The sequence below is a fragment of the Protopterus annectens genome, chromosome 4.part0, assembly GCF_019279795.1.
Source record: "Protopterus annectens isolate FY-2018-M chromosome 4.part0, PAN1.0, whole genome shotgun sequence".
In the NCBI taxonomy this organism is placed as follows: domain Eukaryota; kingdom Metazoa; phylum Chordata; order Ceratodontiformes; family Protopteridae; genus Protopterus; species Protopterus annectens.
In genome coordinates this window covers 1,090,204,264-1,090,232,143 of record NC_056733.1, presented here as the reverse complement: position 1 = coordinate 1,090,232,143, position 27,880 = coordinate 1,090,204,264, and the positions used below count along the sequence as shown (strand labels likewise).

The 27,880-nt window shown below is 37.4% G+C and overlaps 1 protein-coding gene across 1 annotated transcript; it reads right to left on the bottom strand.

Moving 5' to 3' along the window:
* Positions 1-1,207: 1,207 nt before the first annotated feature.
* LOC122800406 (protocadherin alpha-C2-like) lies at positions 1,208-3,837 on the bottom strand. The gene has a single exon (XM_044069855.1). The coding sequence runs from the start codon at positions 3,689-3,691 to the stop codon at positions 1,208-1,210; it is 2,484 nt and encodes an 827-aa protein (XP_043925790.1). The 5' UTR covers positions 3,692-3,837.
* Between the last annotated feature and the right edge of the window lie 24,043 nt (positions 3,838-27,880).

Genomic DNA, 27,880 nt, shown 5'->3' with positions numbered 1-27,880 from the left:
AGCTACATCTCAGAATATTTTCTAAAATCTTGTATTAGGTCAGTTCAATATCAGTTAAACCATTTAGGGTGATACCCAGACAACAATGAATCAAACAGTAATCAAACCTTGTTAGTGGCTTGTGCTGCCATATGAGCAGATATAGTAAACTACATATGGTTTGAGTACCAATTTAGCAAGTAGCCTCTAAAATAAGTTGCAGGAAAAACTTCATAGGCAAAGCTGAAAGCCTCTATAAATTCAAAAAGCTTCATAACAATTTCAACTGCTATATCATAGACCAAGTATTAAAGCCAATCAAGAATGACAATCTTTCTTAATTAGAGAAAATGCTAAATAGAAAGTCTACAAATTCTTGCAGAAATTACTTTAGATCAATTGGTGAGAGATAAAAGAGGCAAAAACTATTTGTCCTGTACAGGGTACATACTTAAGTCGGTAGACCGACATATATAGTCTCAAACTCAGCTAAGAAACAAACATTTACCCATTCACTGGTATTGTCCCACCTAAGGCATTGTACTGACAAAAAAAATCTGGTGGGATGACAGCCTCAATGTGAGGATCAAACTCATCATTCAGCCATATTTCTGCAATGAATGTGAGGGTGACTTCTAGAACAGGTTTGAAACATTACCACGCTTGCTATGTTTTGACCTGGTACTGAAGGATAACAATGAAGCTGTTGAGTCTAAAAGAATTTGAGAACTATCGGCTGTTGAGAAGCTGTTGGCTCCATAGCTATCCCATGAACACACTGCAGACTCCAAATCTTGTGGGAATTTGCGCTAAGTAATGACTGGTTATTCTAGAAGTCCCTTCCAAACTGAAAGGGAAAAAAATGTATGCTCCTGTTGCTTAACTGCTGAAGGCATCTTGCAATATCCATTTGCTGACGGCAAAGGCTAATTCATGGTGAACCGATCAGAATATTAGATGGGTGAAAGTTTATCTGGAGGTCGTCTGTCATAATAAAATCATCAAAAAAAACTGCAATTTACAGCAATCATAACAATGATCCATACCCAAAGTAAACCAGATCAACAGACTTATCTACTGATGTTTTATTTGCAAATAACTCATGTATTTATTTTAGTCACCGTGAACTGGCAACCACCCCCTTATGCATTACTTAGTTCACTTTTCAGGTTTAAATTTTATTTAAACAATCCAGTGGGACATGACAAACAACATCTCAGGATTAATTTCACTGTGTTACATTACCTACCTCAACATCATGGTTCCTTTCCTTCTCTCCAGTATTCAGAACCGGAATACTATACTGGGGTGCGTTGATGGCACTGTTTCCTGTGGGTTCTGAATGGGTCTTCTTTAGGAATACATTTTTGCTAGAAGGCACTTGACCCAAGAATTCCATATAATGGTACCCTTGAATAAGCGTTCCAGTATCAGCAATTTGTAAAAGGTTATTTTGTAACGTACAGTCAAGCTGGCCCGGAATTTGTAATTTATAGTTATCAAAGTCATCAGCACAACAATACGGTGGACATGATCTTCTGTCATAGTTAAAGGACCCGCGGCATGTTAGTGAGATAAATATGACCAGCAACCCAATAAATAAGAAGGAAATTGCGACCACAGTAATGATTAAAACTACGTTTATGTTAGATATTTTTTCTTTATTTTCGATAGGGTCTCCAAAATCTGGAAGTGTCTGAGGAAAATTATCGTAAAGTAATAACCCAATAGTTACTGCTGCAGATCGTCTAGGCACCCCATTGTCCTTCACTTCTACAACCAATTTTTGTTTGTTGTTATCTTTGGCCCTTATTGTGCGAACGATCCTTATTTCACCGGTCTGTTTATCGATATCAAAAAGGCTAACGTCTGTAGACTGTAGTAACTGGTATGACAGCCAAGCATTCTGACCAGAATCTTCATCCACAGTTATTACCTTTGTTACCAAAAATCCAGCTTCTGCTGACCGTGGGATCATTTCTATGGGCACATTCCCAACTGATACTGGAGGATGTAGGAATATCGGACTGTTGTCATTCTGATCTATTATTGATATGGTCAGCTTGGCAGTGCTGCTTAAAGAGGGGTTACCTTGGTCTTTAGCTATGACTTGTATTTCCAACTCCTTGATTTTCTCGTAATCGAAAATAGTCCTTGCATACACATGGCCACTTTCAAAGTCAACTGATACGTAGTTAAAAGCAGTCACATTATGAATGTGTTGACCCCCAACTGAGTACGTAATTGTACCATTTTCTTCCAAATCTGGATCAATGGCTGTGACCTGACACAAACTGTCTCCAGGATAGTTATTTTCTGCAATAAAACACTTGTAAGAAATCTCGGTAAACCGAGGGGGATTATCGTTAATATCCTGAACCTGAATGGAAATGAATGTTTCAGTAGAAAGAGGAGGAATTCCAGAATCTGTGGCAATTACTGAAACATTGTAACGAGCCACCGATTCTCGGTCTAAAGGACTATTAGTTTCAAGAGTGTAGTAGTCCTCCATTTTTCTGAGAGTAAAGGGAATATTATCAGGGATTTTGCAGCTCACATAGGCATTCATCCCAGAATCTTTATCAGATAAACTGACCAAAGCAACCACTGTCCCACCGGGGGCATTCTCGCTGATTGGGTTTGTGACAGAAGTCAATAGGATAGTTGGTCTGTTGTTATTTACGTCTATGATGTCCAGTAAAACCTTACAGTAATCAGACAGTGCAGATGGCCCTTTATCTGTGGCTTGTACGTGAAACTCATACCTACTTGCCTCCTCAATATCAAGTGCATTTTTTAATCGGATTTGCCCAGTTGTGGGATGTATGTGGAACAAGCTGCGTATGTTGTCTGGGGTGTGGCTGCTAAATGAATACTCAATTGCACCATTAGTGCCTTCATCTAAATCCGTAGCTCTAAGTTGGATTATTAAAGTTCCTATGGGAGCGTCCTCATTCAGGCTGGTTTTATAAGTAGATTGAATAAATGTTGGTGCATTGTCATTGGCATCTAATACATTGATGGTGATATTAAGGGTACCGGATCTCACAGGCTGCCCACCATCAACAGCTATTAAAGCCAGGTGATGAACGGATTCTCGCTCCCTATCTAAATGTTGTTCCAGGACAAGCTGCGGCACATTAACTCTGTCGTCAGAATGTTGACTATCCAAATTAAAATATCCACTTGGGTTAAGGCGGTAGGATTGTAACCCATTCGATCCCACATCTGGATCGTGCGCAATTTGTAATGTGAATGTTGTCCCTAGACGTACTGACTCTGGAACACTTAATTGTAAATCAGTAAAAGGAAATGCTGGTGCATAATCATTTATATCCTCTATTTCTAGTTTCACACTATGTACTTCTAAGGGATTGTTCATAATCAATTTCATATTAACATAGCAGGGCATCTTGATGCCGCATAGTGTTTCCCTGTCAATTTGGTCATTTACAAATATGTCTCCGCTCACAGAAATTGTAAATAAAGGTTGCTTACTGTCTCCAGAAGTGAAACGGAATTGACGATCAGATCCATTTGTAGCGCGCAAACCAAAGCTATTTTTGATGTTGCCAACTAAGGTACCAGGTTGTAATTCTTCTGGAACCGAAAACAGAATATCTCCACTGCAGATATCCAGAAAACATGACAGCAAGACGGGAAGAAGCAAGTTACCCCAATGCACCCCGTTATTTCTTTTATCTGGAGACATTTTCTGTGGCGCAAATAATTTATTTCACTATCCCCTCCTTGATTTGATTATGCAATCATTTTCCTACACGAAGTATATACAATTGGTTGGTTAAATCTGCAAATTTGTTTAACACATTCAGGTACGCAGAAAGGCCGTAATACTTTAACGACATTATCCCTTGTCGCATCTTAGGGTGTAGTATTATGCGGGAAGGTAGTTAGCCAAGTAGAGAGCGACACCTACCGTTCAAAGTATTAATAGCCAAGTTGGTTTGGAGATTCCTCTAAACTTTCTAATGTTGGCCTTTTAATTGCCAACTACACGTTCCACATTTACTTTTTAACGGGTAAAATATGTATTCAAATATATAAAAATAATTAAAATATTTATTAAAATATGTATTCGCAGCCTGGTAAGTTAGCAGCTTTCAAAGGAAAATGGTTTGAAATAGGAAGTTAAACTACTCCCACAAGTTCCACAATTAACTGAGCTCATATTCTTTCAATAATTCCTTTTAGGTCATTAGGTGACAACTACGAAGTGACTGTTTACTGCACAAATAGTGCCTTCCTTTATTGTTGTCACCCTATACTTCTTAGCAAGCTCACAATTGTTCAATTCTTTCCTTCTGTCCTGAGTACCCCACTACAGAGATAAAATGCAATTTCAGTGAATGGCAATCCTCAAAGTTTTACTATATAATTTTACAGGCACTTGAAGAAAGCCAACGTTTTATTACAGTTCCGAGCACTTAAGAGATCGCTGGAAAACATCTGAAGCCAGTAGAAGGGCAGGGCATTGTTTAAATGTCTTCATAGAGCATCGCAAGAAGTCACGGATATCGGTTGCAAACAATACTGAAAAGTTCCACACGATTTTCTATTATTCAAGTGGAAAATAGTTTCCTGACCTTATCCTTTCTCATCATTTTGCTGTGTATATATCAGGAGTTAAAATGGTCACAGTACCCCTGATAGAGCTCGAGATTAAACATGACTGACTCACAAGTTATGTAATTCCACACTGCCCACTCATGGATAGTAGTATAACGCTATAGAGTAGCACTTTATTTTTATTACTATAAAATGCGTTTTGTCCACTGTATTATCCCAAAACAGCTGCACCTAAAATACACAATCAACATACACAATGTACAGTATCTGAGATAATGTCGCTATTAACCCCCAAAGAGTCACAGCTGTCATAACTTCATAGGATTCACATGAGCTTTAAGGCGAATTTTGTCACATGACCATGTGCACCTCGTCAGTCCCAAGCCTCAGGCTTTATCCCCTTTCTCAAGGAGGGAAAGACATGTTAGTCTCATGGTAAATTTGAGAATACCCATCTAGTTATTCAGTTTAGTGTGAAGGAAGCTATTGAATCATATTGTTTAATCTACAAAATAAGTTTATTCTAGAGAAGGGGAAGGCATTGGATGATGAATCTATCTCTCCATTAGGACATTAGGATCTATTTATCTGCTAATGAAGATTCTCTGGTTCTAGTGTTAACTGTACTGTTTGACTTATTGAGATATTGGCAGAAAATGATCACTGAATCTCTAATGTGAGGCCCAAAACACCCCTTATGAGTCTATAAGACACATAATACAGAGACAGGACTTACAGCTTCTTCTGGTAACTTGCTCTTAAGACAAGATATATATTTGGTTAGGAACCTATGGTTCTTTTTGAGTTTGTTGATACCTCAAACGAGTTACATCCCAAACGGAGCACTGCACTCTATAATGGATCTGACCAGACCTGAACATAGAATAATTATAACATCTTTGGATCTAGACCAATACGTTTGGCTATTGTTTGTACTACACTGAAGGATTTCCTGACTGCAGTTTCCACATGATGCTCAAAGGAGTGGGGGTGAACTATCAACCAAACTGCCCATGCCCCTGACTATCTTTTCATTTAGTAAAGGAGCATCATTTATACTGCATGCTGTGAGTGATTGTTGTTTTCTGGAGGAAATAATACTATACTATTAAGTATTCAGTTTACACCTATTATGAAAATACCAGGTATTAACTAAGGCAAGTTTTTCTGAAGATACCTGAGAGGATTTTGACAATTACACTCATTTTGCAGTCATCTGTAAATCTGGTTAACCAAGAGATCCTGGTTATCAGTTCTGATATCAGAAAAGTATATACCGAACAGGAGTGGACCCAGTACAGAACCCTGGGGACTACATTAGTTACCTTTGTAGTATTTGATGAGATATCTGCCACATGAATTATGTGGGTTTTGTCTTTTAGCCAAACGGATATCCATCTTACTACATAAGGATCTATATTTAAGGTATACCATTTGCTTAAGATTCTGGCATTCGGTATGGTAATAAACACTTTGGCCAGATCAAGATAAGCTGTATGAACATAATTATCACAGTATGACCATCTCAATGAAATTAACAAGATTTAACAAGGATGATCTCCTTGTGATAAAGACAAATTGCTGTAGGTTAAGCCTAATGAGATTCTTGATAGCATATTTAAATCAGGAATGATGAACATCATTGCTTTACAGACCAGACTTGTCTTATTGGTCTATAATTTCCAGGGTTCTTCATAGGCCATGCTTGTTGAGGGGCAGCACCACAGCAGTGTGACAGGACTTGGGAACATAACCTGTGGTTAAGTTTAGGTTACACAATTTACAAAGAGGTTTATCATGAAAATGTTTGATAATATTTGTTAAGCAGTCAGGTATGTTGTTGGGATCCATGGAGAAAGTGTTTTTGGTCTTTGATAACACATTAGGAGCACATTCCTTAGTGATTATAGGGTTTTAAGGGATTCTGGGATGAGTGGTGTTTGAATAAGGGTTTCAGGAAAAAATGTCAAATTGACTTATTTGCTAATGTATTTACACTGCCATTAGGGCTAGAATGAGGGGGTTTATTAAAGAAAACTTCAGAGAAGTTTTGGATATTATTTATTAGTTTTCTAAAGCTGAATTAAGACTTGCAGTTATTTTTCATTTCAGAAGATAACCTCAACTCCCAGGCTGCTGTGCTGGTTCTAATAGTGCCTCTCAGTTTCTTGGTAATTTTTTTTACCATCCTCATTCTGAGCAGATCCTAGCCCTACTGTATAGATTAAGGACTTTTTTCTAGTATAAAGTTTATGTCGGTTAAGCATGGGGGAGGGGGGTTGTACTTGCTTCTAGTCAGGGCTGTTAAGTTTATGCATTTCTCTGTAAAACTACTTTGTGAAACTGGCTGCTGTGTAAGGATCTGTGGTGGTGATGTCACGGGTAAATTTAGAAATGTAATTATAGAGCTGCATGGGGTTCACTCTTGTGAACTCCTTAAATATCAAGATGCTGTTTACAGGGGTAAGGCACTCCTGAGATTAAATATCATGGGTTTATTGTCTGATTTACTGATAAAGATGTGACTAGAAGAGTGGAACAGGTAGAGGCAATATATATGTGAGGACCAGATTAAGAATAATTTGGCCTCTAGTGAGGTTGTTAACTATTTGATCTGGGGAATTTCTGTTTTTCAAATCCAAAAATCTGTCAACATGCTCTACATTAGAGCTATAGGTGCTTCACTCTGTGCTTGGGTAAGTGAAGTCATGTAGGATTATGGAGTTGTTGCCTCAAAATTCCAGATATCTAACTCCTCTTGGGACATAGATAGGGTTCTGTAGCATGCTGTAAGCTGGAAACTTTTCATATCCATGGTAAACTGAAGTTGTAGGGCCTTACATTGAGGGCCTCTTGGTATCAGTCTAAATAAGATGTGATCTCTGACAAATACAAAGGCACTACAACAGACTCTATCAGGTCTTAAGGCATGGTGGGTGCAAAATAAACAATACCCATTTTCTAACCAGGTGGGCCACTGAACATATAGCCCCTTTTCAGGGGGTGACCCAGGAACAATGTCTGGTTAAGTGACTTGCTTAGGCTCACATAGTAAGCAAATGAGGGCTGAGGGGGCTCAAACCCTGCACCGCAGGAACTACAGTTCCCAGTCTTAGTCCTCTGTGCCAAATGACAGAAACTCAAGTATGGATGGAGTGCTTATTTACATTTAAACCAAGTTTCTATAACTATGCATACATGAATATGTTCCAGATGCAGGGGTACCTCAGTGTTGGGAAATTTGTTATTGAGACTTCTGGTGCTAAGAAGAGTCACTTTAATATAGTCCAATCTAGGATCAGATGAATTTGTTAAGTTGGGATATCCATTACATGTATTTTGCCTAAAAAAGCACTATGAGGGAAGTAAAGGCTTGAATGAGAAATTTAACCATCTCAACATTCCCTCTTCAAAATGTGGAACACTGCCTCTCACAATGTGGAATGGATAAACAAAGTGGGGATCACTTAATAAGGACTTCAACTAGGAAGCACACAATATGGTTATTAACAATTTCTTCATATTTGAAACTGACTGTTTTGAAGAATTAATATGGTGAATGTGTGCCAGACACTTTCAAGACAAAACTGAGTGGATCATCAAATTTTAAGAATCAAAATGAGAAACACTCCTCATAATGAGGTCGAGCTGAGAGGTATGCAGGTGATGGCCAATACATACTGGTAAAAGTCAAGAGTCAGCATCTGAGCATAAATGACAAACATGAGAGAATACAAGTCATTTGTTTCACCATTTATGGCATAATATTGTATTGTGGAATAAGTAAGGTAACTGAAATGCCCGTTTTAAAGTTCTGTGAAGCAGCCTTCATGTCTCCCTTTTAATTTGATCCAGAATCCACTGGTTTTTATTATAATCATGTCTGGCAACATTCATAGAAATTGTGAATATTTTTTGCAAGGTTATAGTGTCGGTGCCATAATCCACCATACACTACCCCACTTTAAAAACACTTGCCCAGTATTGCATCAGCCCTGAAAAAGGCAGAATGTGTATGAGTGTGTGTGTCTGTGTGTGTTTGCTTGTCTGTATGTGTCTTTGTGTTTGTGTGCATCTGTACATGCAAGCACATGCATGGATACACCTATGGAAAGTATTTGCACCCTATGGTGGACTGTGTCCTCTCTAGGGCTGGTTTCCTTATTTTTGCCCACTGCTTATCATGATAAGTTCTGACTTCACATATCTGGATTAGATAAAAGCACTTACAGAAACGGGATACATTGATGGGTATTAGGTCATCATTTCATTTCACAAATTATTTGTCTATAACCGACCACTAGTCTGCTATCCATTGTTGTATTCCTTAATACAGAATAAAAGTTGCAATTTCTATGTGCATCTTAGTCAAGCAGAATCATGGAAAATTGGTTTCAATGTAATATTATGTTATTTTCAAAGTATCACATTAGCAGTGAAGAAAATCATGCTAGCCTTCCCTATGCACATGGCACAACAACATTAATTTGACAGGTATGATCATATAAGGACAAATCAATTCTTATTCTACTTTATTGATTTTGTTAATATGTTCATCATTACTTTCACTGCAGGAGTGAGGAGAAAACCTTAATAAAGATAGAAAAATAAATATTGTCTTGTAATATTTACTATACACATTGCACCCCATGGAACACGCCTCAGTACACAGGTATCATATAACACAATACAGTTATTTTTCTTTGTATTTTTAGATTTGACAGTCACAGTTATTGTAACTAGCGCAGTTCTAAAAGTTACAGTACTATAACACTAAGTGGTAAATGTAAGTATACTCCTGCATCAGGTAATATTGTATTTAAATCTGCAACTAAAGCATCCTCCGATAAAATGAGTTATGGTTCAACTGAAAAAAAAAAAAAAAAAAACATATATGTATCTTGACATCCATGTCTCAAACACATAGTAAGCCAGTTATGATCAGACACCCAATCATACTTCTCTGTATTACAGATACAATAACAGTCATATGGTAACCTAACATTTGTGACTTAAACTGATCTTCATTGATGCCTCTACTCACCAAATACTCAATAAAATAAAATAATATTATAAATGTAAAAAAAAATTTGTAAACTGCATTACACCTCCCAAAACTGAAACAGTAGACCATCCCTATTTACACATATTTCTTCCCCCTTTAATAAAAGTGAGCTATTATAAATAGAATAAACAGCACTAGGTTTACCATCCAGAATTTTACTCAACAGACATAGCATTTTAGAGCATAAAACACCCAGCATAATTGCAAACCACCATGCATATCACATTTCCAGTAGTACTGTAAACAGGTAATTAGGAAACATTTCATTTGTCTTCCTTATTCCATTACAATTATTCAAGTCTGACCATCATCATTTTTCTTACAATCTGGTTTTCTAATTATGATGCAATACTTCACATAGAAAAGTGCAAGTGTTTTCCCTGCTATGTGCTGATGAGGTATGAGTCTACTTCTGTGCATTGCGGCATTTTACCCATTTCTTTATCACTAACCAAAAAGGCTTCCTTATACTCACAACATGGTACCCATCTTACTTGCTGAATTCCATTTCTTTTGGAATAATCATGGGATACGATGTTGTCATGCTGCTATGTAAATTCCAATGACTTGTGGTTGCAATTCTTAACCCTTTCTTCACCGTCTTCTCTGTTTTTACTCTTCAGGCTTCCCCCATTTCCACTCTGTCTGTCACCACTTTACTATTCATTGTCATTTCTCCCCACAACCAAAGGTGTAGCCAGGCATAGCTTTTGTACTCTAAAGAGTGCATTTTTTTTTCTGAACCTGTTAGAAACATTGTAGTTTTATCAAGTCATATGATGTTGGTAACCATCCAGATTAATGCTTCTAAAACATGTATATAGCTTGTTTACAAGGAGGATTGCAAATCTAAAAACAATGCCTCTAATAGTTTTTGATTGAGCAGCTGAAAATGTTATTACACACATTAAGTTTGGGGGGGGGGCAACAGCTCGAGTGATATAACCATTTTGTAAATGTTATGTAGATTGGAGGGCTAGCAATAAGCATCTGTGAGTACAAAATGGAATTCACCGGCTACACCCCTGCCCACAACCCTTTGTTGTGCTTGTTTACCAGTCACAGCTATATGTCCCCCCCACCCCCCCGGGCATTCTCTTTTATTACAGTCTTCCCTGTATGTGCTTCCTTTTCTCATTTCCATAGGATAAATGACCAAAGTTCTCTTTCTAATGAAAGCCTTATTAATCCAGTTATCTTTTGTGGACATGTATTCTTACCCCACTCTTTGATTACTAGGACCTCTTAAGGAATCTTTTGTGTGTTATCATGAAAACTAAGGCTGCTACGCATTTTAGAGTCCTGAGGCATATGCTGGTTGAAGACATAAAGTGAATACTGGAAATGGGTTGGGAGGGGAGCCTAATGGTTAACGTGTTTGCCTTACAAACACAAGGTGCAGGGTTTGAATCTCACAAGGGATAATTGGCTAGGCTTAAAATGGCTCGCAAGGGCAGTTAGCTTAGTACAAACCTATGATATTCAAAAATTTATTTTATGATAAAAATATCTGGCATATCTAGCACTCTAGGTACTAATCAATGAAAGTGAAGCATTAAGCTGAAGTTAAGTGAAACTTTCCATCAGTCACAATGATTTTTAAGGGGATAAAATTGTGGAGCAGTGGCTTCCTGCATGTGATGAGACCATAACTCTCAACCTGTTAGTCAAAAAATCTTGACAAAGCAAAAATAATGAAGAGGCCAAGACTCAAAATCAGGGACAGATTGCAAATAATGCTCTTATAAATGTAGAATGTTGCCAAAGTAACAGGATTTGCATTAGCACATTTGCCAGTAAAACACAAACTCTATGACGAACAGACTTATGAGTCAAAACTCTGCACATTCTGCAAAATTCTGAGCAGTTGAGAAGAATAGATGGACCATAATGTCTGCCAGCAATGAGGAACATATATTTCAAATACAGATACAAATCTGTACCTTGAAAATGCAAATGGCAGCTACTACTGGCATACATCTTGTGAACAGTCTTGGAGCAGAGTTAAAGTTGAAGGGTATTGTCCTAAAATGGAACAGTCTTGGAGCAGAGTTAAAGTTGAAGGGTATTGTCCTATAATGGTAATGAGTGGCTCAACTTGAAAAGTATAGAGATAATCTTGACTACGTCTTTATCTTTATATAGAGGTGAGTGTCTTAAACATTTAAAGAACACATCCAGGCTTCTTTAAATAACAACAGAATGAGACACTGATGAGTCATTGTACAAAAGGATGCCTTTAGGATAAAACCTTTTAACTCACAAAAATGTCATATGGACTTTTGTGCTGTGCCTTGTTTAGAAATAAAAAGCTTAACAATATCACAAGATGTTTCAGTTGTCTTGTGGGATATCATGGACAGTTTTCTTGAAAAGTATCTATAGCTCATCCCTTGCCACAGCTTCCTGTCAAGATCACACATCTGTCAAGGGTAGTGATGGGACAGGTCAGAAAATAAATTTAGCCTTTGTCTACTACATCTCTTACCTATGAATCTGAAGTCATTTTGAACTAGGTGAGTACATTGCAGGGATTTTCTTTCTCTCTGATGATGTTCATCTTGGAGTGACCAGACTGGAGTCAGTGGATGTTACTTGCTTCTGTTTGTCTGCCTGAATCCTCAGCCTCTTAGCCAGCACCTTGGCTATCAGGCAGATGAGAAGGTCTGTTGAAAGCCAAGGGATCCTCGCTGCTAAGGCTATGGATGTCAGTGCACCACTGTGTCTGCTCATGCCTCCCCTCCCATCCTGGGAAAAAAAAAACATTTTGTGTGTGAGGGTGGAAGATGAGGTAGAGGACTCCTACTCTACCACCTATAATTTCTGTAACACTAAATAATGCTGCAGGGCCTTTGCTGTCCATGTACAAATGGTGGAATTTGTATAGAGAATAAAACGTATGCCATTAGATCAGTTTCAGTGGCCTTGGATCAGCAAACACATCTAACGCATCACTGGCTCAAATCCCCAGCAAATATTAGCAGTACACAGACGTTGGTTCTTTGAACTGTTGGTGCTGTGAGGTAACCATGCTGAAATGTGTCATATGTTTTGAGAATGTGCTAGTGAGATAGCTGTAGGAATATAACAAGGGTAAAGCAGCATACAGTAACCAAGTTCCCAAAGGGTGGAAGTTTTTAATGTTTCCTACAGGGACAATGGGAGAGGCTGGAGTGAAGAACAGAAAATCAGTATATTAAATGTAGGTAAATGGGGTTAAATGTGTTGTTGCATGGGAATGGAAAAGAGAGCTAAGTCTGGCAAAGTTAAATTGAGGAAAATAATATATATATATATATATATATATATATATATATATATATATATATATATATATATACATATATATGATAATATTATGGCTCACACTGAAAGATGGTAAAAAGTAAGATCTGCAATAAGTGGAATAGAGATTTTCAAAGCTATTAGGATAAAGAGGGCTAAATAGAAAAGCAAAGGGAGGGAGGAAATGTCTTTCTTATAGATTCATGTATAAAATTTTCAACAGTTTTAACAATTATTTTTATATCAGTTGTCATAATTGCTTAGTGTCATATCTGATAATTATGTTGTTGTTGTTGACTGTTATTGTACTGTTAAAACTTGACATACTGGTTGGTGAGTATGCGCATGTATTCTGTTCTATTCATTAAATGTTGGTAACATTTTTATGAAAACTAAATAATTTTGCAGGGACTTTGTATTGTGCCTTTTTATGGGTTAGTTAAATGTCCTGTAGACAGGGCACATTTGAATATTGTGGGAGGTGCCAGAGCCACTTAAACACTTTAGGTGTTTATCTGCAGGGGGATTTGTTTGCCATAGATCTACTTGTTGTGAGAAGCCTTGAATGCCAAAGGGGCAAGGGTATATATCAGATGATAATTAAAATACATAAATATCAAAAGACCAGACAGAAATACCTCCAAGTTTATGATTAATTAGATAGAAGAAAAGCGTCATACAAGGGCAGTAAATGTATCTATCTGAAGGAAGTTTATCTTAGAAAGAGTATTTTCATGTGAAATAGCCTGGAGCTATCTAGTATAAAAATAAACTCTGGCAGTGAGAAAGAACTGGAGTGTTCTCCTGGATAAGAGCACTCTATGAGTGGTGTGTATGGGATGTAGCATCCTGGGAATGCTTTAATGCTGAACAGTCCTATTACGTACAACATCCATTCCAACTGTTCATACACTTTAAACCCATTTTCTTGGTCTGTTGTGGCCTTCTGGTGAGGACACAATGTAGGAATGAACAGTAAGTTATCAATACTACCAGATGAAAGAACTAGCTTAAAAACCTCTGACTTTTTGTTAACCACATAAATATTTAGCCCTTCTACGTATATGGTATTCCTTTTCTGAGGGCCCCTAATTCCAAGGGAAAGCAGACCCTCATCTAACAAAGAAAGCTTCGCTGGCATCTTGAAGGCCTAATTAAAAGTATGGAGACCTCTAGACAAGAAACAGCAACTACGGAACATGCTTTTATCGTAAACGGCATCTCTTCGTTCCTGATACCCGTTACGATAATAGCCATCAAGAAAATATTTTCTACAAGTTGCATTTTCCTCACTAAACACTCATTCTTTGCTAATGTTTCCTCTCCTTTCTTTCTCTCCTCTGTAACCTCAGATCTGGTCTCAGAGCATTGATTCTATATTATCTCATGATTTTCATATCAAAGTCACTGTTCTTCTAATTTACTTACCCCCCTTTTTTGACACAGTTTCCCTCGCTAGGTAACTGTATAGCTTTTTCACAATTTCTTTTGCTTCCATTTGAACATCATATGTGTCTTCTTTATTTCTGATATATATTTACTACCCGTTTTACTTCTGGTTCTTGCCCATCACCGCCATTGCCCGCCTGTCACATTTTCTGTTTTATTCTGTTTAAATAAATATATTTTTCTTACTATATTAATTTAATGCATTCTTCACCTGGATCTTTCAAATCACTCCCAGATAAATGTGTATGAAATTCACACCTTTCCATTCCATCTAGATGCATGTCATCTCATTTTACATTTAGTACAAACAGGCAACTATCCTTTATGTGTCTTATTTCCTTATACTTAAACTTTTGCCTCTTGCATAAAAGTATGCCTTTCTCTTACCTGTATTATAACTGAATTAAACCAGCTAGATCACTTAAAATTTTTTTACCATCCACCCTAATTCCAAAAACTTTATATAAGAAGAATAGTTTCTCGCTTTTCTAGCATAAAGCACATCCACTTCTGCCATAAAATCATATGCGCCAAATTCAATGACTTACTCAAATCGCAAAGGTAATCATTTTATGTTCACCACTGAAGCTTTTGTTTTTTTTTTAAATCATTCTACGCCATCCCACATTATTTTTCACTGTGTTATGTTTAGATTAAAACCTTTCAATCCCACTTTGTTTTTAAATTTATTTTGGAAGCTCTTTCCTTTATAGCACACATCAATAAATATTTTTAATTTTACAATATACATACACACACACACACAAACACACACACACACACACACACACACATATATATATATATATATATATATATATATATATATATATGTATATATATATATATATATATATATATATATATATATATATATATAAAACAAATTTATTGACAAGTATATCACAATAGCAGTAACTATTTTTATGAATTTAACAGGCAACTATACCAAAGTTAAAGCACTGTTAACACAATAGACTAAATTCCTCATGTTAAAACATCCTATGCATATAAGAAAAACACCAAAATGCATTTAGATCTAAAAAGTTAATGTCTGTTCTAAGCAATAAACAGAACTTACTACTATAGCAATGAAAATTATGGTTAATGTCATTCTTTAACATCTTCCAGTGTTGAAATATAGTTAATGGTACAGTTGGATAAACATGTAGGAGACATTTTTGTTCTACATAACTAAGGTCAGAGTTTTTTAGCAGTGCCTAAGATCCAAAAGTCAAGACGTGACAGGGCGCATAGCTTTCCTTAGGGCGTATTAGATCTCTGTGTGCACCTTTGCCCAAATGGGTTTACTTCTTGTCCAGCTTTAAAATATAAAGTGTAAATATCATTTTCAGTACCACAACTTCAATAACTGCCATCCCCCAAGTCATGTGCTTCCCCTAAAAGGGAATAAGTTGTCAAAATTGAGTTTTTTGAAATGCGTGAAATATACTGGGCATAATGCTGACCATTGCTTACTTACTGCAAGAGGCTGGTACCACAACATGCTATCAATATTCAGGTCCAGCAGCAGAACCCACTGCTGTCTGTCTTGTTCAGAACATCTGGACTGTAATTCTCTATTATGTAATATGATAGGCTAAAGCAGGTGGGGTTTAGCAACACATGTGCTGTTTCTAATCAGTCAGCCTTATAGCATTGTCTCCCACTATGAAGATGTCCCAACCAAAACATAGGAGCTGTTGGTATTGCCAGCAGTAAATATTATTATTGCATTTCTTCTTACATTCTACAAAGGATAATGGTCTAGAACCTTCCTATGAAAGCAGTCTATCAAGAATAAAATGTGTCTCGATATCCACTGCTTCCAAAACCATATGCCTAATATCTATGATAACCTTGTCATTAGTCTGCACTCTATTCCCACTGACTCTCAGAGATGCCCATAGAATGCCCCCCCCCCGATCAGTAATTTACAAATTTTCCCTTCCAGCTCATGAAGATCCCATACTTTGCTATGCTCCATGAAGTAAGATTTTGTCTAAGAACATTAATAAGACAGAGTTCAGGGATGACCATACAGGTCTGTGGTATGTTCTGGCTAAGGTGAAATGTGTTACATCTGCCAGTTGGGAATATCTGGTTGTCTAGTAATCTGAGGTCCCCAATCTTCTTTGAGGCCATAAGTTTTGTCATGTCTACTTTTAGGTACCTACTGGCCTATATGAAACTTGTATATTTCTTTTGGAGGTTTTAGTCAGTGGGTTAGTGTCTAGAGGGATATACATATGGCCAAAAATGGTATTTGGGCAATAGAATAATATTTACTACAGAGATCTTGGCTAACAGAAAAAGTTTTAAACTAGACCAGGCTTTTATTTTATCCTGACAGAAATAACGTAGAGGACGGAGATTATCATTGGCTAAGCTACTAATATTTGGCACTATGTTGATTCCCAGGAAGATATGTATTAAGACCTCACTGATTGCTTAACTGCTGGAAAGAATCCTTCAGCTTCAAACATTCAGTATTTAAGGGGGGATAAGACTGCTCTTTGCCAATTCACTGCTTGTCCCAGTAGGTTCCAAAAGTCTTGAAAGACCTATATACTTCCTTGATGTGCACCTGGGAATTTCTCAGCCAGAGAGTATAAGTGTCCGAAAACCAGGTATCTGTTAGCATCACATTGTTTAGGATGGGGATACCTCATTGTGGAAGATAATGAGGTCAATTCCTCCACCTCCAAAATGAACAGCATCATGGATATGGGACATCCTTGTCTAGTCGCCCTGAAGAAATGAAATCCGTTGGAGCATGTCATTGATGAAAATATGAGCTGTGGTGTACTTGTATAGTAGTTTACACAATTTTAAGAAGTTTACCAGAAGGCCAAAATAATATAAAACCCACTACAGAAAATCCCAGTACACAAAGTCATAAAAACTTTGTTAAAGTCGATGAACAGTGCAGCCACTGAGTTGTCACTGAGTTGACTAGTCTGATTTTATACAAGTTTTTTTTTTTTACTAACCTTAAACAGTTTATTAGTGCAGGCTACAATGCTTGTTTTACCCAAACTCTGACTGTTTGCAGCAAAAGTTAAACAGAACAGAGAAATTATGTCAGCTGTGGCCATAGATTTTTTTTATTTAAAAACATACTGATATATACTGGCTTTCAGCAGGTGCACCCCACTCTGTTCACACTTGTTCTGCTCGGGCTCACGGCACTCCTCAACCTCCCCATACACACCCCTCTATCACTACATTTATACCTAAGTTAGACCCACTTGATCCTACATTAATCCCTCCCCTCCTCTTCCTGCTTGTATACCCATACCAATTATTTTGCCACCCTTTTCTACTACATGATTTTGTATACTACACATCTTACCCTGTAGCGTGACCTCTTACATCTTACCCTCTAGCATGACCTCTTACATCTTACCCTCTAGCGTGACTTCTTATTACTCATTTACCATGTAGCTCCACCCTCACTCGTTGTACTCAGCTACTGGAAAAAAATCTCTTTTCTTTACCTAATTGAAACATATAGCTCATATATCTATCTACCCTTCTATTATTTTGCTGTCATACCTCACATGTTATACAACACCTATCTCTCTAACTCTAAAATCCCCTACTCTTTCCTATTCTATATAATTCTACATACATAATGGGCCAACCCTACTTGGACAAAACTGCATCTATCTTATTTAACATATCACCCACTTTCTTTACAAATATAAACCTATATGTCACCATGTACTCTTTTAAGCTTAACTATTTACTATTTACTTATTTTATTTATTTGCATTTGAAAATCGGGTAGTGTCCAACTGGGCCAGAGGCCAGTTTTTAGTCGAGACCTAGGGAGAAAAGCTCCAGGGTAGATTACAAAATTATACATTTGTACATATGACAATTACAATAGGAGTTCAAATGCAGGTTCCTTGACATTTTAGGCTCAACTATAAATCCCATACCAGCATGCTATTATGCCCTTTACATTAATGTAATTTCCACACTATTTCTCTATGTGGCAATGTACACCCAAATCCTATGCTAAACCCCCCCATCTGTGCTATACCCACTCACCTCTGCTACATCCGCATCCCCCAAAAAACTAAAAGTCCTCTCCATCAACATCAGAAGTATAGTTAACAAAGTAACCAAATTCCACTGTTGTTTCTCTCACTATGCTTAAGCCACACATCAAAGACTCTGAAATTCTTTCCCAGGCTATTATATTATATTATATTATATTATATTATATTATATTATATTATATTATACTAATATTATATTATACTAATATTATATTATATTAAACTGTACATGCTGATATATTAAACAAAAAAGCTTGTAGTGTAACCATTCTATTTTCCAACATCTTGCCCTCAACCAGTGGCTCACCTGCATTTCATTCTCCAGACAAACCTGAAACTAAACAGATATGTAAAAACCTTTGGATCTTTGCCCTGTATATCGCTCCATGTAAAAATATTCCTCTCCTAAAAGACATGCTTCACTGGATATCAAATTCTATGTCTTATGAAATGACAATACTTATTGATGTCAACCATTTGCAGACAACACCTTTCATCAGACTACCTCTCAAATAGCATCAACCTATATGGATTTACACAACACAGTCACCCCAACAAAACCACTAGCTTGTACTACATCCTGGACTGGACCCTAGTTTCAAAACTTAAAACAATGCATCTGTCCCAAAAACCTCCCAGACTCATTTAGTGATCACTATTCCATCTATGTCTAGTGATTATCAACTTCAAACCTAATGTTTTCAACAATGTTCTTCAATCCCTTAACTGGTCCACACTTTACTTCTAGATGATGCTATACTACAATTCAATTCATTATTTCTCAATACCCTAAATAAACGTGCCCCTATCCAAAGAAATAGTTAAATCCACTTAAACTATAAGCCTTTCACACTCTTGTGGAACATTAATGCACAAGAGAGACAAAGCTTGGTGAAACTGGCAAAAACCAAATTTCCAGCCTACCTTCAAGCTTTAAGCATCCCCACAACCTCAAGAAAACTCAAGTCACTGATGATAAAAAATATATATTACTTGGATCCATGAATAAACCATATAAAACAATCCCAAGAAAATCTGGTCTTCTATTTACAAAATATTATACTCTGGAACTCCCATTGCCTCCAACCTCTGCCCAGATAACTCTCCAATAGAAACTGCTGAAAAATTAACTCCCATTTCACAGACTCTATTGCTAACCTAACTCAAAATTCCACACAACGTCGCAACAGCCCTGATGAGAGACCCACTCCCAATAAATTTCTTTTTACCTGAAAAGTTGTCTCTATTACACACATAAAACACTTGCTCAGTAAGTGGAAGTCCTGCAACCAACTCAAAGAATATCTACAAAGCTTGTAGTTCCTTCCATTGTTTATCCAATCTCCATCTTAATTAATACATCCATTCAAGAATCACATGTCCCATCTCTCTGGGGGAAAAATTACATCATACCGCTCTACAAAGGTGGTCTTAAACAACACATTTTAGGCCTATCACTATCTTATCCCCCTCTTTAAAATATTATAAAAACTGCATACAGCAACAAATTTTACAATTATCTTCTTCAAGAAAATCTACTAACTTGTAATCAATACAGTTCTCACCCATACCATAGTACAACAAATGCCATGGTTGCCTTCTCAGACAACAACATGAAAGTTTAAGCTAATAATAACCTGCTCCTTTCCCTCTTTTTAAATCTCTCAAAAGCCTTTGACATAGTGTGTCACTCCGAATTACTCTCTAAAATGTTTGCAATTGGTCTGTATAATACAACACTCAGCTGGTTTTCTAGCTACTTTTCTTACTGGTGACAACCTGTAACTTTTTTTCTCCCAGTTTATACTGGTGTTCCCCAGGGATCTATCCTTGGACCTCTTCTCTTTAAGATTTTCTTTAATATCTTACACACTGCCTCCCAAAAGGCTTCCCTCATCCAACAAATTGACAACTTCACCCTCATCTGCTAATCAAATACCCTTCCTCACCTATAGTCCATTATGCAAAACGCCTTTACCGCCATTGAAAATTAGCTCTGTAGAAACCAATGCTATATTAATCCCAGCAAAACCAAACCATTACTACTTTTCCCGAAATCTGTAACACCTTGCAAAAATAGCTTCAAAATAACTTCTCTCAACCATACAGACATAGAGGCTGTATCTCATACTAAATCACTTGGTGTCACAATAGATGATCAACTGAAATTAGATTTTCATATACAGAATAGTATAAAATATACAGTGGATATAAAAAGTGTACACACTCATGTTAAAATGCCAGGTTTTTGTGATATAAAAAAAATTAGTCCACAATAAATCATTTCAAAACTTTTCCCACCTTTAATGTGACCTATAACCTGTATAATTCAATTGAAAAACAAACAAATCTGTTAGGGGTAAAATACATAAAATAAAAAATGTACGAAAAGCTGGTTGCATAAGTGTGCACGGATTCACTTCAGAAGACTGAAAGCCCAAAATCTTGAATTTCAAAAGACTGAGACCAAAATCTTGAAAGTTCAAAATACTGAATCTCCGAATACTGAAAACACACAGAATACCACCACCCTTATATTTTCCAGCACAATTACATACAGAAACAAATAAAAGATAAACTGTTTACCGAAATAATATAATAAGTCCAAACAGGTGTAAGGCAAAACAACGGCAGTATCCAACTATGACAAAAAGTCCATTTATTAAAAGAAAAACACAAAACGTAAGCGCTTTCACAGTGTGACCCACTGCTTCTTTAGACGTATCTACATCATAAGTTCCCATTTTAAATACACCAGTCCTATCTAATACCCAAGTAGTCTAATTGGAAAATACTTACTTAAAGGCATATATAAAAAACATACACACAATATATATAATGTGAAAAATGCTCTTATAACTAAACTATCAATAATTATTGCATATGAAAAACATATGAATATATTAAACACATATGAATGATAGTAAGCCTAATAGTTCCTTAAAATATAACAAAATCTAAAACATATATATATATATATATATATATAAGCATCGATACCGAAGTAAATGTTAGTTCCTAAGTGGTCTCGCTTGTAAGATGGGTTTTACAGGGACTTTATCATTTAGTCCCTTTCCTGCATCAGCCCGCAATCTAACTATCCATTTGGTCTCATTTACTTCCGTCCTAGTCCTGATGTGCCCTAATCTGCTGGTAATCTTAGTGTTTTCTACCATGTAAAGAGTGCGAGACAGAGGTACTCATAACATGCCTAGCTAATGCACAGGTTGAAACCTGTTTATGTATGTCGTACAAATGTTCCCTATTTCTATATTTAAACTTTCTATCTGTTTTACCCACATAAAAAGCCATGCCGGATTCACAGAAAGCAAGGTAAACCAAATGCTCAGTATCACAAGTCCCTTCTGCATTAAACCAAAAGGTTTTCTTTAGGTCTGGGTGAAGGAACTCTTTCAACACTTCTATATACTGACAAAAATTACAATTGTTACATGGTTTAACCCCTTTATTTGGTTCTCTTTTAATATTATTTGGGTAACATAACATCCTCTTCATATAAAATGAAAGAAGGTTGAGCACCCACTCTTCTTCTTCTTCTTTCGGCTGCTCCCGTTAGGGGTCACCACAGCACATCATCTGTTTCCATTTCTTCCTATCCTCTGCATCTTGCTCTGTCACACCAACCGCCTGCATGTCCTCTCTCACCGCATCCATAAACCTTATCTTAGGCCTCCCTCTTTTCCTGTTACCTGCCAGCTTCATCCTTAGCATCTTTTTCCCAATATACTCTGCATCCCTCCTCAGCACATGTCCAAATCAATGTAATCTTGCCTCTCTGGCTTTGTCTCCAAACCTTCCAACCTGGGCTGACCCTCTAATATACTTATTCCTAATCCTGTCCATCCTCGTCACACTCAGTGCAAATCTTAACATCTTCAACTCTGCCACATCAAGCTCTGACTCCTGCCTTTTTGTCAGTGCCACTGTCTCCAACCCATATAACATAGCTGGTCTCACTACCCTCTTGTAGACCTTCCCTTTTACTCTTACTGCTACTCGTCTGTCACAAATCACTCCTGGCACTCTTCTCCACCCACTCCATCCTGCCTGTACTCTCTTCTTCACCTCTCTTCCACACTCACCATTACTCTGAACTGTTAATCCCAAGTACTTAAACTCATCCACCTTCGCCACCACTACTCCCTGCATCCTCACACATATATTCTGTCTTAGTCCTGCTGACCTTAATTCCTCTTCTCTCTAGAGCATATCTCCATCTCTCCAAGGTCTCCTCCACCTGTTCCCTACTCTCACTACAGATCACAATGTCATCTGCAAACGTCATAGTCCATGAGAACTCCTGTCTGATCTCGTCTGTCAACCTGTCCATCACCATTGCAAATAAGAAAGGGCTCAGAGCTGATCCGTGATGTAATCCCACCTCCACCTTAAATGCATCCATCACTCCTACCACAGACCTCACCGCTGTCACACTACCCTCGTACATATTGTGTACCACTCTAACATACTTCTCTGACACTCCCGACTTCCTCATACAATACCACAACTCCTCTCTAGGCACCCTGTCATATGCTTTCTCTAAATCCACAAAGACACAATGCAATTCCTTCTGACCTTCTCTGTACTTCTCCATCAACACTCTCAGAGCAAACATCGCATCTGTAGTGCTCTTTCCTGGCATGAAACCATACTGCTGATCACTAATCATCACCTCCCTTCTTAACCTAGCTTCCACTACTCTTTCCCATAACTTCATGCTGTGACTGATCAGTTTAATCCCTCTGTAGTTACTACAGCTCTGCACATCACCCTTATTCTTAAAAATCGGTACCAAAACACTTTTTCTCCATTCCTCAGGCATCCTCTCACTTTCCAAGATTTCATTAAACAATCTAGTGAAAAACTCCACTGCCATTTCACCTAAACAGCTCCATGCTTCCACAGGTATGTCATCTGGACCAACAGCCTTTCCATTCTTCATCCTCTTCATAGCTATCCTTACTTCCTCCTTGCTAATCCACTGCACTTCATGATTCACTAGTCGCACATCATCCAACCTTCTCTCCCTCTCATTCTCTTCATTCATCAACCCCTCAAAGTACTCTTTCCATCTGCTCAACACACTCTCCTCACTTGTGAGTACGTTACCCTCATTATCCTTTATCACCCTTACCTGCTGCACATCTTTACTAGCTCGGTCCCTCTGTCTAGCCAGTTGGTACAGGTCCTTTTCTCCCTCCTTAGTGTCCAACCTTTTATACAACTCTTCATACACCTTATCCTTTGTCACCTCTCTCTTTGCCATGCATCTCATCTCCTTATACTCTTGTCTACTTTCTTCATCTCTTTGACAATCCCACTTCTTCTTTGCCAACCTCTTTCTCTGTATACTCTCCTGTACTTCTTCATTCCACCCCCACCAGGTCTCCTTGTCCTCCTTCCTCTTTCCAGATCTCACACCAAGCACCTTTCTAGCCATCGCTCTTACTAGCTCTGCTGTAGTTACCCAGCTATTCGGTAACTCTTCACTCCCACTCAGTGGGTGTCTTAACTCTTCCCTGAACATCACCTCACAATTACCCTTTTTCAATTTCCACCATTTTATCCTTGGTGCTGCCCTCACACTCATCCTACTCTTCTTGATCACCAATATCATCCTACAAACCACCATCATATGCTGCCTAACTACACTTTCCCCTGACACCACTTTACAGTCTCCAATCTCCTTCAGACTGGCCCTTCTACATAAGATATAATCCACTCTTGTATGTCACCCTATGCTCCTCCCTCTTGTTAAAATACGTATTCATCACAGCCATGTCCATCCTTTTCACAAAATCCACCATCTGTCCTTCTGCGTTCCTTTGCTTAACACCATACCTACCCATCACTTCCTCATCCCCCCCTGTTCCCTTCACCAACATGCCCATTGAAATCTGCTCCAATCACCAGTCTCTCACCCTTGGGTACAGTCATCACCACTTCATCCAACTCACTCCAAAATTTTTCTTTCTCATCCATCGCACACCCAACTTGTGGAGCATATGCACTAACAACATTCATCATTACACCATCAATTTCCAGCTTCATAAACATCACTCTATCCAACACTCTTTTCACCTCCAAAAAACTCTTAGCATACTGTTTCTTCAGGATAATGCCTATGCCATTTATCCTCCCATCCACACCATGAGAATACAATTTGAAACTGTCTCTGATACACCTAGCCTTGCTCCCCTTCCATCTGGTCTCTTGGACACACAATATACCAACCTTCCTTTGGTCCATCATATTAGCTAGCTCTCTCCCTATACCAGTCATACTGCTAACATTCAAAGTTCCGACCCTCACTATCACAGTCCTAGCCTTTACCTGCCTTCGGGCATGCCTTCCCCCTATTCTTCTCCTTCGGCCAACAGTAGCCCAATTTCCGCCAGCACTCTGTTAGCTAACAGTACTGGTGGCAGTCGTTGTTAACCTGGGCCTCGACCGATCCAGTATGTATTTCTGTACTGTTGTCTGCATGTATGATTTGGCAAAATTTTATGCCAGATGCCCTTCCTCATGCAACCCTCCCCATTTATCTTGGGACCAGCACAAAGAAATGCACTGGCATGTGCATCCCCAGTGGCTAGGTTGAGCACCCACTACTTTTCTAATTTCAGGGTCTGCTGCCAATATCTACATGCCAATATCTCTTATAAATATTAGTAGCTACTTGTACATTATTAGCATATTTAACTGGCATTCTATGTTGTACATTATTTCTTTTACGTTTTCTACAACTCATTAACTGTCTGTCTTCCTCTGACATTTCTGAAAAGTATGGTCTCCCTGTTGTGGGTCTTCTATCTTTAACTTGATTCAATATTATATCCACCTTATCCTTATGATATCCTCTCTGAGTGAATCTATGTTTCAAGAGCAGCATTTCCTCCTCAAAACCTTCCTGGTCAACACATAGTCTTGATATTCTCATCCCTTGACCTCTCACTACATTGTTGGATATATGCTGCGGGTGCATACTTGTCCTATATAAATAGGTATTCCTATAACATTCTTTTATGAAAATTTCTGTGGTCACTCTACCTTCTTCTGTAATATTGATAGTTACATCTAAAAAATCTCTGCTTTTGATAGAATGCTTCATGGTAAATTTAAAAGTTGTAGATGAATGATTAAGGTATTCAAAGCATTGTAAACATTGCTTCTGAGAGCCTTCCCAAATAAATAAGAGGTCGTCCACAAACCGTCTGTAAAATTTTATACGTGTTTTAAAATTACCATCTACTATAAATTCCTTCTCCCATACTGCCATAATTATATTAGCGTAACCATTGGCACACGAGGTGCCCATAGCTGCTCCATGTACTTGGAGAGATAACTGGTTGTCAAATATAAACACATTATTTTCTAGTACAATCTCCATCAACAATGCTATCATGTCTCTTTTTGCTGCACTGAGGGTTGAATGTTTCCTCAAATAATCCTGTAGCATGTCTATACCTTGATGGTTCGGAATTACTGTAAATAAGGACTGCACATCTAAAGTAACCATAATGCTTCCCCTAAAATCCATATTAGTGTAATAAAAACGGTGCAGATCCATTAAAAATTGTTTAGAATCTCTCAAAATAAGGCAGTTCTGGACTACATAAGGTCTTAAAACCTTCTCTAGATATATGGAAATTGGTTCTGTACACCATCCTTTTCCTGAGACGATAGGTCTCATAAGTGGGTCTAAGGGATTTTTATGGACTATAGGTATATCTTGCATGGTGGGTATAAGTGGATCCTCTATCATAAAGTACTTAAATAAAAATCGAAAACACAATTCAATGGTTTGGAACATTTCTACTAAAGAACTTAGCTGGGAAGAACTACAGGTATTAGAGAAGGGCCTTTCCTTCATACCTGCTCGTGCAGCAGAGGTAACGGATTATATCTTGGATTTAAAATGTTTTATGAAGACAGTAATGTTGAAAGTCTTATATCGTAATAATGATTCTATGACTGATTTTAATAATAGTTATAATTTGAGTAAGCCTAGTACTTTTGCACCTCTTAACCACCCTGTTCTTAATGTCTATGAAAAACTATGTGCAGAAGCATTGTATCAAGCTTTTTATGATGGTTCACTTAGTAATGGAAACAGCAGAAAGAATAAAGGTTTCTATAATTTAGCTTATAAAGAAAGGGTAGCTGTGAAATCATTGCAGGAGAATGATAATATATGTATATGTCCTGCCAATAAAGAGGGACCTATTCCAGCTATGGATAGAGTGTATTATATTAATGAAATGTTAAATGATGATGTATCATACAGGAAACTTATTTATAGTGATGTATATAAAATTATGTGTAGAATTAAGACAACACTGCAGGAAAGCCTAGCAATGAGAGTTTTAGATTTTGATTTGTTTAAGTACTTTACGATAGAGGATCCACTTATACCTACCATGCAAGGTATACCTAAAGTCCATAAATATCATTTAGACCCACCTATGAGACCTATCATCTCAGGAAAAGAATGGTGTACAGAACCAATTTCCATATATCTAGAGAAAGTTTTAAGAACTTATGTAGTCCAGAACTGCCTTATTTTGAGAGATTCTAAACAATTATCTGCAGATAGAGATTGTACTACAAAATAATGTGTTTATATTTGACAACCAGTTATATCTCCAAGTACATGGAGTAGCTATGGGCACCTCATGTGCCAATAGTTACGCTAATATAATTATGGCAGTATGGGAGAAGGAATTTATAGTAGATGGTAATTTTAAAACACATATAAAATTTTACAGTTTGTGGACGACCTCTTATTTATTTGGGAAGGCTCTCAGAAGCAATGTTTACAATGCTTTGAATACCTTAGTCATTCATCTACAACTTTTAAATTTACCATGAAGCATTCTATCAAAAGCAGAGATTTTTTAGATGTAACTATCAATATTACAGAAGAAGGTAGAGTGACCACAGAAATTTTCATAAAAGAATGTTATAGGAATACCTATTTATATAGGACAGGTATGCACCCGCAGCATATATCCAACAATGTAGTGAGAGGTCAAGGGATGAGAATATCAAGACTATGTGTTGACCAGGAAGGTTTTGAGGAGGACATGCTGCTCTTGAAACATAGATTCACTCAGAGAGGATATCATAAGGATAAGGTGGATATAATATTGAATCAAGTTAAAGATAGAAGACCCACAACTGGGAAACCTTACTTTTCAGAAATGTCAGAGGAAGACAGACAGTTAATGAGTTGTAGAAAACGTAAAAGAAATAATGTACAACACAGAATGTCAGTTAAATATGCTAATAATGTACAAGTAGCTACTAATATTTATAAGAGATATTGGCATGTATTAGCAGCAGACCCCGAAATTAGAAACGTAGTGGGTGCTCAACCTTCTTTCATTTTTAAGGACATGATTAATATGAAGAGGATGTTATG

Bases quoted from the DNA above. Each gene is read 5' to 3' on its own strand.
- LOC122800406 (XM_044069855.1), bottom strand. From the start codon at position 3,691: ATGTCTCCAGATAAAAGAAATAACGGGGTGCATTGGGGTAACTTGCTT.